We start from the raw sequence: 17733 nt of genomic DNA, 5'->3' as shown, positions 1-17733 counted from the left end.
GCTTTGATTGGCTGCCTCGTATGAAGGGCTGATTAGGCTGAAACGCTCCTTATTCGTTCAGAGTCTGTGGGCGGGGCTATACTGCTGTACACCGAGTAGGTGGAGATATGCAAATAGTTGGCTTTCGTGACTATTATTAATTAATTTCTTTTCGCAGTGTTTGTAATTCAGTTTTAGTGGATGACTCAATGTCGTTGTTTTCTGCTATCCTCCGGATCTCCATGCTTATAGCTAGAAAATAGCTACAACCTCCTGATGAGCACTGAATGCAGCATTAGTGTCCACATGTGGATTGTGTGAACTGAGGTGGTGAACAGTATATTGAATAACTAACCTTTAGCTGTGTTTACACACGGCACGTTACTACACTAGAGACTTTTATTTTGTAAAAAAGTGAGGCATCTGTAGCACAAGCTAGCAAGCTAGTTTTCAATGACAATGACCCTGAACTGAAGTGTTAAATCTCATGTTAAAACTTGGTAGTTAAAAAAAATAAATAATAATATATATAAAAAATACAAATTAAACAAATATTTAATATTTCAGTTTCAACACGGGAAACGAAAAATGAGAATTATGCAATTTCTATTAAACAAATAAAAAAGAAAACAACGATAATTACAATCTTTAAAAATAGTAATGCATCAAAAACGTATTTTAATCGGATTAACACTGTAGTATTCAAAGTATTTTGCTTTAATTAAAATAGTGTGATTTTATTGTACTTCCAAATAACATAGCCTAGATAAAAGCCTAGCTAATGTAGTCTGTCATCGCCCACCAACAAAACATTATGGAGGATTGCCGGTCCGGTCAGTGCCTGATATGTTGTCTTGCTATTATCAGATCAGCAGGTTGACTGTGTGTGTGTGTGTGTGTGTGTGTGTGTGTTCGTTCGTTCTGTAACTACTAGAAGTCACGCAGGCTTTTATTTTGAAAACAGCGTCTCTGCTGGGTCTCCATGCTTTCTGTACCGGAGGGTCAAATATCCCGTGTGTGTGTCTAGCATGACAAGAGAGGATAAACTCAGTCTCTAATTCGGTAAGACATTTTTAATTTGCAATTTTCCTAAGAAATTTGTGATTAGCTCTGTCGTTAATGTGTAATATCTACGCTGGCTACTTTTATTAGCTATGAATTCAGCCCTAGCAGCAGTGCTAGTTAAATAACCTCGTCGTGCTGCTACGACACTCTGAACTGTGGACATCGTCTATTTTATTGATAAGCTTTTGTCAGTTTAATAATCATAATAACGGTAATAACCACGTGTTTTAGGCGATGTGGGCTTGATTAGGTGATGTGTGATCAGATGCTAACCTGCTAGCTTATCTTACAGTCCACTTAAAGCACGGAGCACAGCGCCATAAAACCCCCAACAAGTCCAATCTCAGACGATGGGGAAACCCTGTTCTGCTCTGGTTTAGGATTTTGCTGAGATTTATTTGCAGATAACGGTCACTTATATTATCTGGTTGATCTATTCGTGGTTTTAAAGAGTTAGCTCGCCAGCTTTCCAGCTAGCCGTTAACTTTGAACGGCCTGTAGGTTGTAGTTGATGATGCATTAGTGGAGGAGAGTGAGCTCTAGTAGATGGACTAAGTTGAAGCTTTGCTGGTTGTCAGATGTTCATCATATGATATACAGCTAAGTTGTATGCCAGAGTCTGGATACCCTTGGTCAAATGACTGATTTTGTCCTTTTTTTAATGAAGAAGTAGTAGAGGTATCTTATCCAGCATGAAACAGTATTTTCAGCAAATCTTATTAATAATCTCATTAATAACATAAGGTTTAGACACCTTTATAGCGTCGCAACATAGCGGGAGTCTTGCATGAACAGCTAGTTTAAGATCAAGCACAAGATTGCTGATGACACTGGCTGCTAAACAACCCCAAACATGACCACAGTTGGCAAGGTGTTCTTTTCACAAACTGCAGTTCCGCCTACATTGTGTCCAGATACATCTATTTTGACTTCATCAGTCCACAGCACTTTTACAAAACTCACCCGGCTTCTTCAGATGTTCTGTAATGTACCTTAAAAGTTGAGTTTTGTGACGGGTTTCTCACGGGTGAGGTTTCCTTCTTATGACTTCTCCATCAAGATCATGCTTGTGCAAGGAACCCTGCACAGTGGAACAGAGCACCACCCTTTTGACTCAGCTGAGCAGTCATGCAAGCTCTGATTTGTTAATTGCAAGCCCTTGGTATTATTTAATTATTATAAAATGGTGCTTATCTCATAAGAATCAGTGCTTAATTTGTATGAAATGTATTTCCATATGATTAGGAACCCCAACCGAACATTTCAGTGAGACTGCTGTATGTTTGCTTCCACAGGTTTGGCACATCTTACTTGTTCAGGGGCCCTGAAGGTAAAAAAAAAAACCTTGATTAAGTTAATGCTGAAATCTAAATGCTTAAACCAAACTGCTTTTGAAAATTTCATTTGTGGTATAAAGTTTTCCGTCACCTGCACAGGTGTCAACATGGACCAAGAGGACCGCTCTCCACTGAAGCACTTTGTGGTGGCCAAGAAGAAGATCAACGACGTTTTTGAGCAGCTGCTCGGCTACGTCCAAGAGGGCTCAGCGTTTGTAAAAGGTGAGGTGAAAAGAAAGTGCCTCGCTTGTTAAAAACTGGTGTGTTGTGATGGTTTTGTTTGGAAGGATTTCTGCTGGTTCATCTGCTCGTGTACTGTGCTGTCAATAGAAACGTGTCAGAATGATTCGCTGGAGCAGATTGCAGACAAGACTCAGCTGGAGGAGGTCGAATCATACACCAGCAAACTGGCTGTCATCAAAGAGGTGCTCGCTCGCAGGCATATGAAGGTGGCCTTTTTTGGCAGGTAACTTAATCAAAAATAAAGAGGTTACTAAGGGTTCTGTTCGTGATGCCATAGACAAAACATTTTTTGATCTCATAAAGAATCATTTTTATTAAGAGATGAAAGTTTGAAGAACCATTTAATGGTTTACAAAATTTGATGTAAGGGTTCTTCGCCAATTAAAAGGTTCTTCATGGTTCATTATGGAAACAAAAATGGTTCTTCTATGGCAACCCTTTGCAGCACCTTTACCATTGTGAGTGTAGGTGTTCCTACATCCTACTTTCCACTGCTGTAGTAAAGTGACGACTCTGGTAAACCCATACAGGCACCAAAGTAATGAGTAATGTTTTTTTTTTTTACAGGGATTATAAAGAATATTTCAAATCTGACTTATTTTTTTCAGCCTAGGGTCAGAATATGTCTTTACACAGTGCTGAATCTGAATATTCGTATTTTTAACATCCTTTTAGAACGAGCAATGGAAAGAGCACGGTCGTCAACGCGATGCTGCGGGACCGGGTGCTTCCCAGCGGCATTGGGCACACTACAAACTGCTTCCTGAGCGTTGAGGGCACTGATGAGGACAAGGCTTATCTTAAGACGGAAGGATCTGAGGAAGAGAAAAGCATCAAGGTGAGAGCAGCCTTATCATCAAGCCCTATAGACATGTTGACGTTATCTCTCCATTACGGCTGATGGCATCATGATTCCTGGTTTACGACCTGTGGCCTCCTGGATGAGCTTCAGGTCGTGGTTGTAGGTTGTGTTTTTATTTGTTATTCTGAATAGGACCAGTGTCTTTACACCAGTCTGTAAGGTGATTTAGCTGGGTCATATTTATTTACTTTGATTAATACTTTGATATCTGCCTCCCACAGACTGTAAATCAGCTGGCCCATGCACTGCATATGGATGAGAGCCTTGACGCTGGCTGTCTGGTCAAAGTGTTCTGGCCCAAGACGAAATGTGCCCTTCTTCGGGACGACCTGGTTCTCGTGGACAGGTATGAGTGGTCAAGTGCAGTGTGATTTGTGTGTGTGAGGATATTTGCATGGGTCACTTGATAGCAGGCAGTGTCCTCTGTGTTATTACACTGCCTGTGCTCCCTACTCCCATTTTTCACTCTCTCTCAGGCGCTGCTGTGGTGTTTTGTACCCTGTTTACAACACTGTAGGGGTGGGCAGTAAAAATCGATAACCACTCGTATGTTAATGCTTTCATTAAACAATGTGCTGCGGGGAACCATGCAGGCCGTCAGCACTCCTAACACAACTGCTTGTATCATAAAACACAGTTTACATGCATTATAAAGAGCCTGTAAACAGCAGTGTAATATAACTGCATAGTAACTGAAAGTAGCTGATCTGATCGTCAAGTGGCACAGCTGTCTAAGTGTTGGCCCAGTGGTCAAGGGACAGCTGATTAAAACCGTAGTGATGCCACAGCCATCCATAGCTGGGAGGAAAAAAAAAACAGACATATTTAAAAAAATAAACAAATCAAATAAAATTGTATGTATATATATATATACAGTTATATATCGATTTCCTCTGTACCACCCACACAGTTCTCGTACCCCTCTGGCACCAAAGTCTGTGCTCTGTACACCTTCGCTACAGTAGCTCCACAACATCCCTCAAAGTTGCCGTTTTCCGACATGCCAACATCCTTCACCCATAGTCTCAGTCGCATCAGAACATTATGACCATCCCTGGTTTGGGAAAAAAAAAAAAACTCAGAACATCACAGCCCAGAACATCACAGTTGCCACATGACCGGGTTTGCTGCCTGCATAAATTAGCGAGCACAGTAAGTCAGTTGTAAATAAGTGCAACTCCGTCATCATGGGAAAAGGACGCTATTTGAGTAATGTCCAGAAATGGTAACAAAGGGTGAAGGGTGGTAGCATCTCGGAAACCGGTAACGTTTGTAGGATGTTCTAAATATATAATAGTACAGACTTTAGGTCAGGTCTTTAACTGTGGGATGTTATTGTTCTACGGACTGACCAGGATTATAATGGGCAGCATGACATTGATCCTCTTTTGTCCCCTTTTTCAGTCCCGGGACAGATGTCACCACCCAGCTGGACAGTTGGATTGACAAGTTCTGCCTGGATGCTGATGTGTTTGTGCTGGTGGCCAACTCTGAATCCACACTAATGAACACGGTGAGCGGTTGTCATCTGCTCCCGTCTCTGAGTTATTGTTATTATAAAGGTACTGAGAGTTAATGTGTATCTAAGCTATGGTCTGTATAACAGCTTCTGAGAACATGCTCATGGCAGATGATTCCTAGAAGTGTTCATATATTGACACTACACTTAAACATAAAAATAAGGCCTCATGCAGTTCTTGTCTTAGACCTACACTGCTGTAGGTCTGTTTATGGAACCAGAGAACACATCTGTACCTTTTTTTTAAGTGTATAAGTATTATAGGTCAGTTATTAATTATTCCAGCCTGGTTCACCTGCTGCTATCAGAAGTTGCTGGTTTGGTGGTAGGGACTGGAGGGACAGTGGTGTTTTGTTTATGTGTGGGGATCGAAAGGGGAAAGTATGTGTGCTACAGGGGGAGGGGGACACTGTGGTCTTTGCTGATTGGTTGTGCAAGAGTAGAGAGCATGTCCTCAGCTCTGTTTAGAGCAGCTGAAGAATGCCTGGCATGCTCAGGCCACTGCAACAGTTTTATGGGCCTGTAGCAGTGCCCGTAGCTGCTAAACTCGGGCTGGTCAGTAAACCATCGAAACTGACCATACTCAATTTATCTTTGTCAAGAAAATGGACTTTATTCAGAGTATATTGGAGCATATTGGAAAATCCTGGCTGATGATATTCTAGGGACAAAGTAATCCGTAGTTTCCACTGCATGAACATAAACAATACATGCTACCTTTTGGAGTAGAATAAATTTGGACACAATGTAAAGAACAACTGTCAGATTCAACTTGTGTCAAAAAGTGAAAACCGGCCAAAATGAGGAGATGTTTTTCGCAGGGTTTTATTGTGACTGTGGTGAGAATCTTGAATCGCATAGTGAAAATGACTCCTGTGAGTCCTGAGTCATTTAGTAGGAATGACCATGCAGAAGTTTGTTCAGACTGAAAACAAAAGTAAAACTGGTATCTCTTATTCAGTCAGTCAGTCATGTGAAGGTCATGGCCCCTACTAGGCCTTTGCGATACTTAATTATCACAATATTTAAAAAAAAAAAAAAAAAGGTATGTACCCATATTGCGTATTTTCCTCTAAATGAGCTGAATCTGCCCTCCAGCTGGCTGAAGGGTGTTCACGCTAATACACGTCCCAATGATCTCTTTGTACGCACAGCATACTTATTACCTTGTAAGTTCTTGTCTGGCCTCGTGAGTTGTTTAATTGTGAGTGAATTTCCTATCAAAGGCTTGATCTATCTAACAGCTGAATGCTCTTTCAGTTTCTGCTGTAGTGCTTGACCTTCCACTCTGATGTGAGAGGACTGCACAGGTGTCTTCCCCCTCACGTTGTCTGTTTGTGTCTGGTTAGGTGGCTCCTGGGGGGAGGGGAAGAAGGGAGGTTTGTTGCCATCATACCATCATACTGACTCTGCCAACCCTAACTTTTGTTCCCCCTTTTTTTTTTTTTGGTCTCTTAAAGGAGAAGCATTTCTTCCACAAAGTAAATGAACGCCTTTCAAAGCCCAACATCTTCATCCTGAACAACCGCTGGGATGCTTCCGCCTCCGAACCGGAGTACATGGAGGATGTGAGTGGTTGTCTTACCTTATAGCTTTTATTACATTCCCTATCTTGAACTTGTTGAACTGCTGGGCGTCAGGCTGGGCGTCAGAACCCCTTTTTCCTGTTGAATCTCCACATTGCTAAAAAAAATTTTTTAAATCATAATATGACAAAAAAAACCTTAAATTTTATTCTAAATATATATTTTTATTCATTAATATTTCATTTACTTTTTTATACATTAACATCAGGTGCGGAAACAGCACACGGACCGATGCGTGAACTTCCTGGTGGAGGAGCTAAAGGTGGTGGACCGAGAGCAGGCGCCCAACCACATCTTCTTCGTCTCTGCCAAAGAAGTGCTGAACTCCAGAATGCAGCGGGCGCAGGGTATGCCAGAGACTGGTAAGCAAGAGGTCAACGCAGGGTTCATTGGGCACTGTCCGTCCCTCCGGCAGTCAGCATACCACAGAGAACTCGCACGCTCACGCACCCACCCAGCTTAGTAACAGCCGCAAAGCACCTATGCTCACATTTGGCATGGTTCTCTGCCTGGTTTCTGTTAGAAGTGTGGTTCAAATGGTGGTGGGTTATATAAGTCAGGCTCCGCACTCTTGCCTTGTGCACCCTGAGCTGACCTAACGTTTGCACGGCTTTCTTGTGGTGTGTTGTGTGTCCATATGTCTCTTGTTCTAAAGATGTGGTGCTTGTTTTCAGGAGGAGCTTTAGCAGAAGGCTTCCAGGACAGATTGAAGGAGTTCCAGAGTTTTGAGAGAACATTTGAGGCAAGTGCAAGAGAATGGGCAACACCGACAACCAGGGTGGTCATTTAGAGCAAGGAAACATGGTCGTACCAGGCTTTGAGTGGCTAGAACTGCAACAGAAATTCTGGGTCAGAAAATGTAGATGGCGTCTCTGGGAAACCTACACACACTGAGGAAATGGCCAGGTACCCAGCTCGGATGCATCAGCTAGCACTGAGGTAGTGCGGGGAGAGCACGGCCTGTTGTGCTCTCTCAGGCTCTGGATGCTGATGGTCGGCAGCATGACCTGGGATTCGAACCAGCGATGTGCAGCACATTTTTGTTAAAAAAACAAACGAAATTGATCAAAATTCGGTGCATTTTGTCTACGTATCAAAATATTGTGATAAATATAGCTAAATATCATAAAAACATATTTAGAAATTGTGATATTTTTTTTACCACATCGCCCACCCCTAAATGACCATAAATTCATTTATTTATTTATTTATTCTACATTTTATAAAGAGAATGATTGACAAATAGTCTACAAAGAATTCTGGGTAGCCCTGCCTCAATTGCTGTCCTACAATCTAATTTTTTGTAAAATCAGCTTAATATTTGTAGCCCCTTAAAATCAATATTGGAAAATGTTCATATCTGTTGGACCCTAGTAAAGTCATTTCACTGCCTGAAGTATTTTCCAAAAACTACAGTGATTATCTAGATTATTTGGATTATGTGGTTGGTGTGGTGCAACAGATAACACCACTACCTGCCAGTGAGCTACCACACCACATGGGAGACTGGGGTTCGATTCCCAGTCTGGGTGACTCTGCTGTGCTACACCAATAGCGTCCTTGGGCAAGACTCCTAACACTACATTGGCCCACCTCTGTAATACAAGAACCTTGTAAGTCGCTCTGGATAAGAGCGTCTGCTAAATGCTATAAATGTAAATGTAAATGTATTCAGATGTAGCTCAATGACCTGCCTGAAGGCTGAGGTTGAACTGGTTTTCTGGTTTTCTAATGAGGTGATTAGAAAACCAGCCTATCCACAGAGCCGTCCTGAGGTCCAAGGTTAGACAGGTGCTGATAATTCTTGTGTCCCTAAATACATCCCCTTTACGCAGCAGTGTGTGTTTACAGTGTTTACAGTGAAACCGGTTTGCAACTCCTGAGCCTTGCCAGTGTTCAGAATACTGATACTCTATTCGCTCTTAGATCGGCCCTCGATGAATCACCATACATGCAGACAGTGTCTTCTACTGGTTAGTCCAGGCGAGGCCAGGTACAGGGTGGAGCACATTAGTGAGCTATTCACTGTTCATATCCAATCTGAAAAGAGTGAGGAAAAAAAAGTGGTTTCACTGGGTTTTCTGTCAGTAATCGTAGCTTAATCGCTCTCCCAGTTCTTTTCCTCCCCACCAAGCCAGCGCCTTCCCCAGGCCCATCACCCAGTGTGCCGGTTCCCATCAATCTGTGTGTTCATTGCTGAAGTCTAGATTTGCTAAGGCGAGGGCAACCTTCTCCTCAGTTGCCTTTTGCACTTCAGTTTCACCTTCGCCTTTTTGATGCTTTGTACCTTTTGAGTTCTTTATGTTCTTTAAGGACCTTTTTGTTGGTGATTTTCAGAAAAACTCAAGGCTTTATGTTTCTGTTATACAGAATATCTTAAAGTGGTAGTTCACATTTAACTCAATAGTGATTAAACGGCCGAAGCATGTTTGATGTCCAAAGAAAAATGTATTTAATGAGGTTAACATGTTTATCAGTTACTCCAGAGGCAGCCGATCAACCAAGGTATGTTTGGTATCTGAACTTTTTGCCTCTTTACTTTAGAACGGGAGATGCTAGGCTAACATTGCTATACAAACACTGGACTTGGACTGTCACCAATCTTATTTCTGTAGCTGTATGCCTAAAACCATCTCTCAATCCACTCAAAACACAGTCAGATCTTCATTTTTTGTTTGCAAAGAAATGAGTGTGGTTTAGAACAGTATTTCAAAATCGTTCAAAATCGAAAGTTTAAAAACTTAACTTAAAAAAAAATATATATATATATATCATAAAAATATTTATTTTTTTTAAATACATACATATATATATAATGTGTGTGTGTATGTGTGTATATATATATATATATATATATATATATATATATATATATGTATATGTATATGTATGTATGTATGTGTGTGTATTTAAAAAAAATATTTTTTATGAAAAAAAAAAATATATATATATATAGATATATAGGAGCAGGTTGATGGAATTCATGAAGTCAGTAAGAAATCATGCTCATTTAATTTTTTACAGAACTATTCCTTTCATTTCTTGGAACCTGTGGTCAAGCCCACACTTTCGTCACTCTTATAACCGCATTACTTCAGCTTCATAGGCCCCAAAATAGAACCCTGTGGGATGCTACAAGATAAACCTAATGGTTGCCAAATAATTCACAGTTCACATTTAAATTAATAACTGAATAATAAACCTAGGATTCATGGGGTTAACCACTGTTCCTGAAATGCCCTTTTCCCCCAAAAAAGAGCAACATTAGCCTCCTAAGCAACATTAGCCTCGGAGCTAACGTTAAAAAAAGCTATTAAAGCAGGCATTGGACAGTGAACATGTTTTGGCTGATCTACAGAATTTGGGTTAACAAGTTGAACTATTGCTTTAAAATATTCCAATAACTTTCTCTTTAACTTTATTTGACTTGATTTGAATGTTTTTGTGTTTGAGTTTGGTTTGATTTCTGAGTTTTAAGCCCACATGTTACTATGAGATGAAGACTGGGGCTGTTGTGATGATACAGACTTGCTGCTGGCCTTCCTCACCTTCCTCTCCCCTAGTTCTGCCTGAGTTGCAGTGGCAGGTCGGTATCTTCACCTCTTTGAGTGCCTCTCATCTCAGTAACGTGTGTGTGTGTGTGTATATGTGGCCTCGCAGGAGTGTATCTCGCAGTCAGCAGTGAAAACAAAGTTTGAGCAGCACACAATCAGAGCAAAGCAGATTACTGAGAGTGTCAAAGACATCATGGATCAAATCCACATCGCCGCTGCTGAAAAGAGGTGGGTCCAGTCCTCTGTTTTTTTTTTTTAATTCTCTCTGGATTTTACTCCGGAGGCATCGAGCTGCTGCGATGCTAAAGGTTGAACTTCACTGATTTTGATACTGGTACCAAGAATGGTATCACAGTGCTGAATACCAACAGGATACTGTGGCAAAATAATTGCCATCTCTGAAGTTTCAGAGGGCATTGGATCAGTACTAACCCAATATCCCTAGTATCAATATTTCAAGATGAATGGACCAATAGAAATGCTGCAAAATGACTCTAAAATCTGTTTACATTAGCTTCCATTGAAAGTTAAGAAGGTCATGTATAAATGATCTCTGTTGTGATTGGCTATCCTTTACTTTTCAAAACGTAGAGGGATATACACTGATCAGCCATAACATTTAAGGTAGGTCCCCATCGTGCCGCCAAAACGCCTTTTGACCTGTTGAGGCATGGACTCCATAAGACCTCTGAAGGTGTCCTCTGGTTTCTGGCACCAAGACGTTAGCAGCAGATCCTTAAGGTCCTGTAAGTTGTAAGGTCGGACCTCCATGAGCCTATGACCCTTTTGCCAGCTCACTGTTTGACCTTCCTCTGAGCACTTTTGGTATGTACCGACCACTGCATACCAGTAACACAGGTCTGAGTCTGGCAACCCTGCAGGGGACCCTTTTTCTGTCCATCTGGTTAATGGCACCTATGTTTGTCATTGAGATGACCAGAGCTAGTGTGCAGTGCACTGCCTCACTGATCTCTTTTGTGTGTGTGGTCAGGGTGGCCTCTCTGGAGGAGAGGGAGTATCTGATGGACCGTCTGGAGTTTGTTCGCAATCAACTCAACATCCTCATTGAGGACATCAAGAAGAAAATTAAGCTCGTTACAGAGCAGGTGGAGAACCAGGTATGTGTCGTTTTAGCAGCTTACCTGTAACCTCTGTAGAGAAACCTGTACTGACTCTGTTCGACTCAGTGAGAGACTCTTTGGGCCCTCTATCTTACACCCTGCTTAAGGCTATCTTGCACCTGGCCGACAGTCTATTTTCACGCGTTCCGCCTGCGGTGTTTAAATGGCGACGGTGCTTGTGAATATATCTATGCTGATGGGCGCTGTGGTCTCGAAATGAGGGTTGTTAAGGTCAGTTTCTGGCGTATTGCTGCTATCTTGGTAACGGAAAACACAGGAGCTCCACTGACTGAAAACAACCTAGGCAGACGTTCGTTGCTCTCTTGGCAGTGAATTGTCAACACAGGCGCGTGCAGCCCAACGCGCCGTGCAACCACACTGTACACCACTGAAATAGCAATCCGGCAGTCAGACAGACCGCACCTGACTCTTAAAGGGAGCGGCGAGCGACACGCTGATTGGTTTATTACTGCATGTTATGCCCAAAAAAAAACACACCCATGATTAACCAAGAGTCTTTTGTGCATTTCGAGCTGCACAAGGCGAACTTTTCCTGCTGTTACAATAGCAAAGACACACTGACAGGCCCTAAATCTAGCTGCACGGTGCACAGTTGACTGCTCGCCAAAAGGTCCCTAAAATAGGTCCCTTTGTGTTTACCAGGTGTCTAATGCCATGGCGGAGGAGATCTGTCGACTCTCGGTGCTCATTGATGAGTTTCATGCAGACTTCCACCCATCCCCCCATGTGCTGAAGATTTATAAATCGGTGAGTTTCTCTGCTCTCACACACTTTTTGAAGGAGCCGTTTTTAAGTGTGTGTGTGTGTGTGTGTGTGTTGTGTTGCTTTTATTGGTGTAGACTGATGCACCTGTATGAGTGTGACATGCTAATCTGCTAGTGTGATTTCATTCCTGAATGAATCGCTAAATATTCAACACCTGTTTTTCAGGAACTGCTGAATCACGTGGAGAAAGGTATGGGGAAGAACCTGGCCTTCCGGTGCTCTGACGCGGTCAATGCTTCTGTGCAGTCGTCTCAGAAAGATATGATCGGTGGGTATCTTGTTTTTTCACCCTGCTGAAAATTTAAGGTGGAGTTAAAAGTAGGGATGCCCCGTTCTGATCCAGTGACCTGGTTATTGGTGTCCGATCCAGGCAGTTTTAATGGATTGGGTATCTGCTTTTACGGTTGTGATCCACTTCCCATGTTTCAGTTTGCGGTAGCAGAGTGCCATCTGGCATCCTCTAGGCACCATTAATAAACCTGATCCTCAGCTGCTGCAGATGAAATTGTCATTCTTTTTCTTTTGTGACATTATTTTGGTGAGCAAAATATAATAGAGCTTATTGATCTGGTAAATGCAATGATGTTACCACTTAGCGACCAAAACAAAAACTAAAGTTCACTTCTAACTCTCCGTTCCACCTTAAATAGTGCCACTGTTGCATTGTGTACGGTTCAACAGCAGAACGAAACTGCTGCAGTATTTAAGGTGGAACGGAAAGTTCTGGAAATTTGGGTTTGATTTAGATGTTTTGGTGTCTGTATAGTTGTATTTAATCTTTGGTTTATATTTATTTACAAATTAATTAATTATCAGTGTTTTTGCTCTTTGACTTTTTATATTTTTTACTATTTATTTTGGTTTATTTTTTTATGATTTGAACTGAATTGAATTTTTATCATTTCTCATTTGTTTCAGATTTTGTTTGTCGTGTTAGAAATTCCTCATTTTCCTTTTTAGCTCAGGTGCATTAGAATAGAGGGTCACCCTTCAAGTACTCAAAGTTTTGAGAATTATGGTTGATTGATTTGATTGATTGATTAAAAATATGCTTGGTTTGTTTATCAGGTTATCAGGGTATCAAGTATCAAGCTCAAAAAATACTATTTTAAAAACTTCCCTCAATTTAACAATTTGTTCCCCTAATTTAATAAAATTAATTAAAAAATTCAGTCTCTCAAATTAACAAAATGTTCCCTCAGTTCAGTTAAACCTAGTGATTGTCAAATTGGAAGGAACAATTTATGCCTTAATACTGTAGGGACTCTGCATGTTTGATTTAATATCTGATTTTTTTTATTACAAGAGAGAGGGTGCTGGTTATGACCAAGACCAACATACAAGAGTAAAACATCCACTAATAAAGGGTCTGTTCTTATCTTCTGCCCTAACAGAGTGTTTGCAGCCTTTGCTGCCCCCCACTGTTCAGAGCCAGATCCACATGCTGATCCCCAACAGGAAGTTTGACCTCAGCTATGATCTGAACTGTGCCATCCTCTGCGCTGATTTCCAGGAGAACATAGAGTTTCAGTTTTCTCTGGGCTGGACTGCCCTGGTGAGCCGCTTCCTTGGCCCAGCTAATGCCAAGCGGGCCCTCATGCTGATCGACCAGAACCTTAAGGTAAACTCTCACCTGCAAGCAGGAGAGAATTACTTCTCCAGCAGCTACCTGTTGCTTTCATTTCTGGAGCCACACCCCCACCCTCCTCATTTTCTGTTTTTTCCTCTCACAGCTCTCACAGCCTTCGGCCACCACCCCTACTGGTGGACCTGTGGCCCAGGCTCCACCCCCCAGAGCCCCTGTCGCTCAGAGTCAGTCCCAGGCTGTGATGACCCAAGAGGAACTCATGATGTCCATGGCTACCAACCTTGCCTCGCTCACCTCACGGACCTCCATGGGTGTGGTTATCGTTGGAGGAGTGGTGGGTAACATAAGTGCTGTGTTCTCATGACAGAGTTGAACTTTCCAGAACGTTTAGAAGGTGTCAGCTCCTTGCCCAAGACTCAAGGCCCCAGTGTTGCATTCATCACCCTCCGTCTCTGTATTTGCAATAGGTGTGGAGGACGATAGGCTGGAGAGTCATCGCTCTGTCTATGAGTATGTACGGCGTGCTGTACCTGTACGAGAGGCTCACCTGGACCACCAAGGCCAAGGAGAGAGCTCTGAAGAAGCAGTTTGTGGATTACGCCACGGAGAAGCTCCATATGATAGTCACGTTCACCAGCTCGAACTGCAGTCACCAGGTCCAGCAGTAAGTGGCTTCACCTCATACTGTATAGTACCCTATCGCTATGCAGAGGTAAATTAGGAGCCAGAGGACGTGTTGGATGAAATCTTGAGTAGGCCAGTTGGAAATGGACCATCTTTGAAATTTGCTAGTGTTTCAGTATCCAAATATCCACATGACTGTGGTAAATAGTCTTGGCTGTTGATTTGTTCCTACAGGGAGATAGCCAGCACTTTCGCCAGGCTGTGCATGCAGGTGGATGTGACCCAGCGAGAGCTGGAGAGTGACATTAGGCGTCTAACCGCGAAGATCCAAGAGCTGGAGACTGTCCAGAGCCGCTCCAAAGCCCTCAGGTCAGCACACTGCACGCTGAAACTGCAGCTGGTAGTTTTTGGGCAGTTTGTTGTCAGTATATCAGAGAGAATCGCTCATCTCCTGCAAACATAACACCGCAGCAGCAGCTCGTGACATAATTTTCCCAACCCACATCTATAGTATGTAGTTATCATGGGCCAGTCAGAACTATATAAGATATGTGACATGTGAAAAAGCAACATTTCTTATTTTCAGATTTAACACTATAGGGAACTCAAATTAGGGAACTTGGGGTTCGATATTTTTGAATGATTTATTCATTTAAATATATACATTTATACATACATACATTTAGCTTTTCATTATGATCTTTATCATTTTTTTTATTAATGTACGCTTTATTGTGCATAGTTTTGTAAAACAAATCAGTAATAATTGCATTATAAGTTGTAATAATTAATAACTTTTTTTTTTTTTTTTTTACATAAATTTACATTATTGGTGATTCGTGTGGGTTCTACATAGTGCCAGGAGTTTTACTGTATGTAAGTTTATTGAGTAATAATTAAGTATAAAACATCAATATGTGGTTCATATTCTAAAATCACTCAAAATCACTGATTACAGACTAAAAAGCAACACAATAAGCATACACCAATAAGAGTCCTTGGGCAAGACTCCTAACACTACACTGACCCACCTCTGTAATACCAGTAACCTTGTAAGTCGCTCTGGATAAGAGCGTCAGCTAAATACCATAAATGTAAATGTAAATAACTAATGAATCAGTCAATTATCACACATTTAGTCTCTATACATGGTCCATGGTACCTCTATTATGTCAGTATAATTTCCCATCATTATCAGTTATACAGGGTTTAAACATCTGCCCAGCTGCATGATGTGTAATGGATATTTCAAGCACTGACTAATTTGCATAACAAGGTGTTAAAGTGTGTATTGCGCATTATAATAACTAATGTTCACCTAACAGACCATCAGTTATGTTTGAATTAAGGTGGTAATGAGTAAAGCGTAATGTGTAGTGAATAACTCCTTTAGAAATCTGATGAAGTCCAAATCTGTGTTCCTTAAAATAGTGTTACCTGTAGTTCTTTCTTTAATGGTTTAGACAGGGGGTGAAAAAGGGTTCATTTATGTATATGATTAATATTAGAAATCAAGACTAATCATCAAAGATTTACTTTTCATTAGAACATGCTGAGTTGTATAGAGTTGCGCACCTATCTTCAGATTACCTTGCAAGCGGCAATTATCGGGGACCAAGCACTTGGCGCCATTATGGTGCCATGAACACAAATGATGGGTGGTTGTTTTTTTTTTTTTTTTTTTTTTTTTATTAGACTGGCTTCTAATTTAAAAGATGTGAAGGAGATTCTTTGTCTTTGACTTCACATCCTGCTTTGGAAAAAGGCAGCAGATTACCTAACACCATTTCTGTCCCTCTAGGCACAAAGCCACGGCGCTGGAGAAACAGCTGGAGAACTTCACCAAGGACTATCTCCACCCACAGAACTGATCTGTACCCCGGTCTCGGTGCTTTGCCTCAGATCACCTCTGGGAAGGACTTACAGCTGATTCTGTTATAGATAGCAAATTCACTAAGCCCACTTTAGGGCACTCGAGGCAGGTGTACGGCTGTGTCTGCACTTTAATCAGGGATGGAATTGCAAAAACGGTCACGTGCAGTTAAAACTGTAAAAGGGTGGTTTCAGAGTTTCTCTAGAATGAACAAGTTAGTGGTGGTTTGATTGCTGTGTTGAGTTTGTCCTGTGATCAGATCCGATTACACTACTGTAGAAACTGTGAGAGCGGCTTATGAAGAAAACTGTGGTCGCAGAAGGGGAAAATGTTCAGTAGTGTAACAGTGGAGACTCTCTTGCTACACAAGGGTCAACTATTTGGAACTTCGTGGCACTTCACGGCACATTGTCCAGAAAGTTTAACTGAACAAAACCAGATTACTTTTGACCATATCCGGCTGACTTGAAACAGAGCCTTTTTCCAAGCCTTTTTATTTCCCCAAAAACCTCAACCGCGTTCAGAACCAACCTGAGGAATTGGTGAATTTTGTAGATAGCCTTTTGATCACAATGCCTGTTTTTCTATATATTCCTCAGAAACCTTTCTAAGATTCTAACCCAATGTGAAAACTTTCTTTAAAAATGTTGTTTATGGACTGTCTCTCTCTCTCTCTCTCTCTCGCTCGCTCTGTCTCTCTCCTTTGTAAAAAAAAAGTGTAAATGTTCACTTGGAATATCAATCTTAAAAAAAGAAAAATAAACAAAGCTTATTTCAACAGAGAACACAATTAAAATATTACCACATTATTTTGATGTGTCTCTGATGTGCAGGTCTCAACACATTAGGAGTTGTTTACGCAGAAGGGCAAATCTGATATCTGGTGCCTTAAATTGTGATTTTGGGGGATATCCTAATTTAACACAAGTTAAAGTATTCAATTTGAAACATGTGACTGTAGGTGATTTGCTGGCATATCAAATAGACTAGTTTTGAAATGATGGAAAACAACTGGGAGGGAGAAAAAACAATTGTAAAATATTGATCATATTTATAAAATATTATTCCTGAAGTGTAAAGACAACTGCGCTGCAACTTCTCACCACAGCGCAGAATAAAACATTGCAAAACTGCCATTAAATTTTAATAAAGGTAAAGGTGCATGTATTTGTCACTGTACAGTGTACACTGTACAGCAAAATGTGTCCTCCGCATTTAACCCATCTGTGGTAGTGAACACACACTCACAACGGTGGGCAGCCAACTCCAGTGAGAGGGTAAAGGGCCTTGCTCAAGGGCCCAACAGTGGCAGCTTGCCGAGGGTTGTGGGAATCGAACCCACAACCCTGTTATCAATAACCTGGCACTCTAACCGCTGAGCCACTCCTGCCCTGTTCAGCACTCGGGAGCCATAATGCTAACACTTCATTTATTGATGTAGAAAAATGGAAATATGTTGCTGTCGCTAATATATTACACAATGGCTGTGTCTGAGATGTAATAAATGCTGCCCACGCAGGCAGCGTTTGAAGGCTGGACGGTACAGAGTCATGTCCAAACTTTGTCTCGAAGTTTCTATAAAACGCTGCCTTCTAA

At 41.4% G+C, this 17733-nt stretch overlaps 1 protein-coding gene across 3 annotated transcripts; it reads left to right on the top strand.

Annotated features, from left to right (window-relative positions):
- Window positions 1-952: 952 nt before the first annotated feature.
- Window positions 953-17562, top strand: mfn1b (mitofusin 1b). Of its 3 annotated transcripts, none has more exons than XM_072660839.1 (19): window positions 953-1041; window positions 2340-2374; window positions 2481-2603; window positions 2712-2847; window positions 3300-3462; window positions 3708-3832; window positions 4891-4999; window positions 6466-6573; window positions 6800-6938; window positions 7266-7333; window positions 10252-10373; window positions 11137-11263; window positions 11930-12034; window positions 12218-12320; window positions 13447-13673; window positions 13786-13974; window positions 14108-14304; window positions 14499-14633; window positions 16066-17562. In XM_072660839.1, exons 3-19 carry the CDS (start codon window positions 2489-2491, stop codon window positions 16133-16135), a joined length of 2238 nt encoding a protein of 745 aa, XP_072516940.1. In that variant the 5' UTR covers window positions 953-1041; window positions 2340-2374; window positions 2481-2488; the 3' UTR covers window positions 16136-17562. The 3 variants fall into 3 exon arrangements, with proteins under 3 accessions (XP_072516940.1, XP_072516938.1, XP_072516939.1); XM_072660837.1 differs by having other exon boundaries at window positions 6800-6953; XM_072660838.1 differs by having other exon boundaries at window positions 2462-2603; window positions 6800-6953.
- The last annotated feature ends 171 nt before the right edge of the window (window positions 17563-17733 follow it).

This window comes from Salminus brasiliensis, chromosome 17 (genome assembly GCF_030463535.1).
Source record: "Salminus brasiliensis chromosome 17, fSalBra1.hap2, whole genome shotgun sequence".
Taxonomy (NCBI): Eukaryota; Metazoa; Chordata; class Actinopteri; order Characiformes; family Bryconidae; genus Salminus; species Salminus brasiliensis.
The sequence above is the reverse complement of the archived record's forward strand: the minus strand, read 5'-3'. Positions and strand labels throughout refer to the sequence as shown.

What these genes read in the sequence shown, in the direction of transcription:
- mfn1b (XM_072660837.1), top strand. Translation starts at nt 2,489, where the DNA reads ATGGACCAAGAGGACCGCTCTCCACTGAAGCACTTTGTGGTGGCCAAG. An exon ending in AATCCACACTAATGAACACG is followed by an intron (nt 5,000 to 6,465) that starts GTGAGCGGTTGT and finishes GGTCTCTTAAAG; the next exon opens with GAGAAGCATTTCTTCCACAA. An exon ending in ATCGCCGCTGCTGAAAAGAG is followed by an intron (nt 10,374 to 11,136) that starts GTGGGTCCAGTC and finishes GTGTGTGGTCAG; the next exon opens with GGTGGCCTCTCTGGAGGAGA.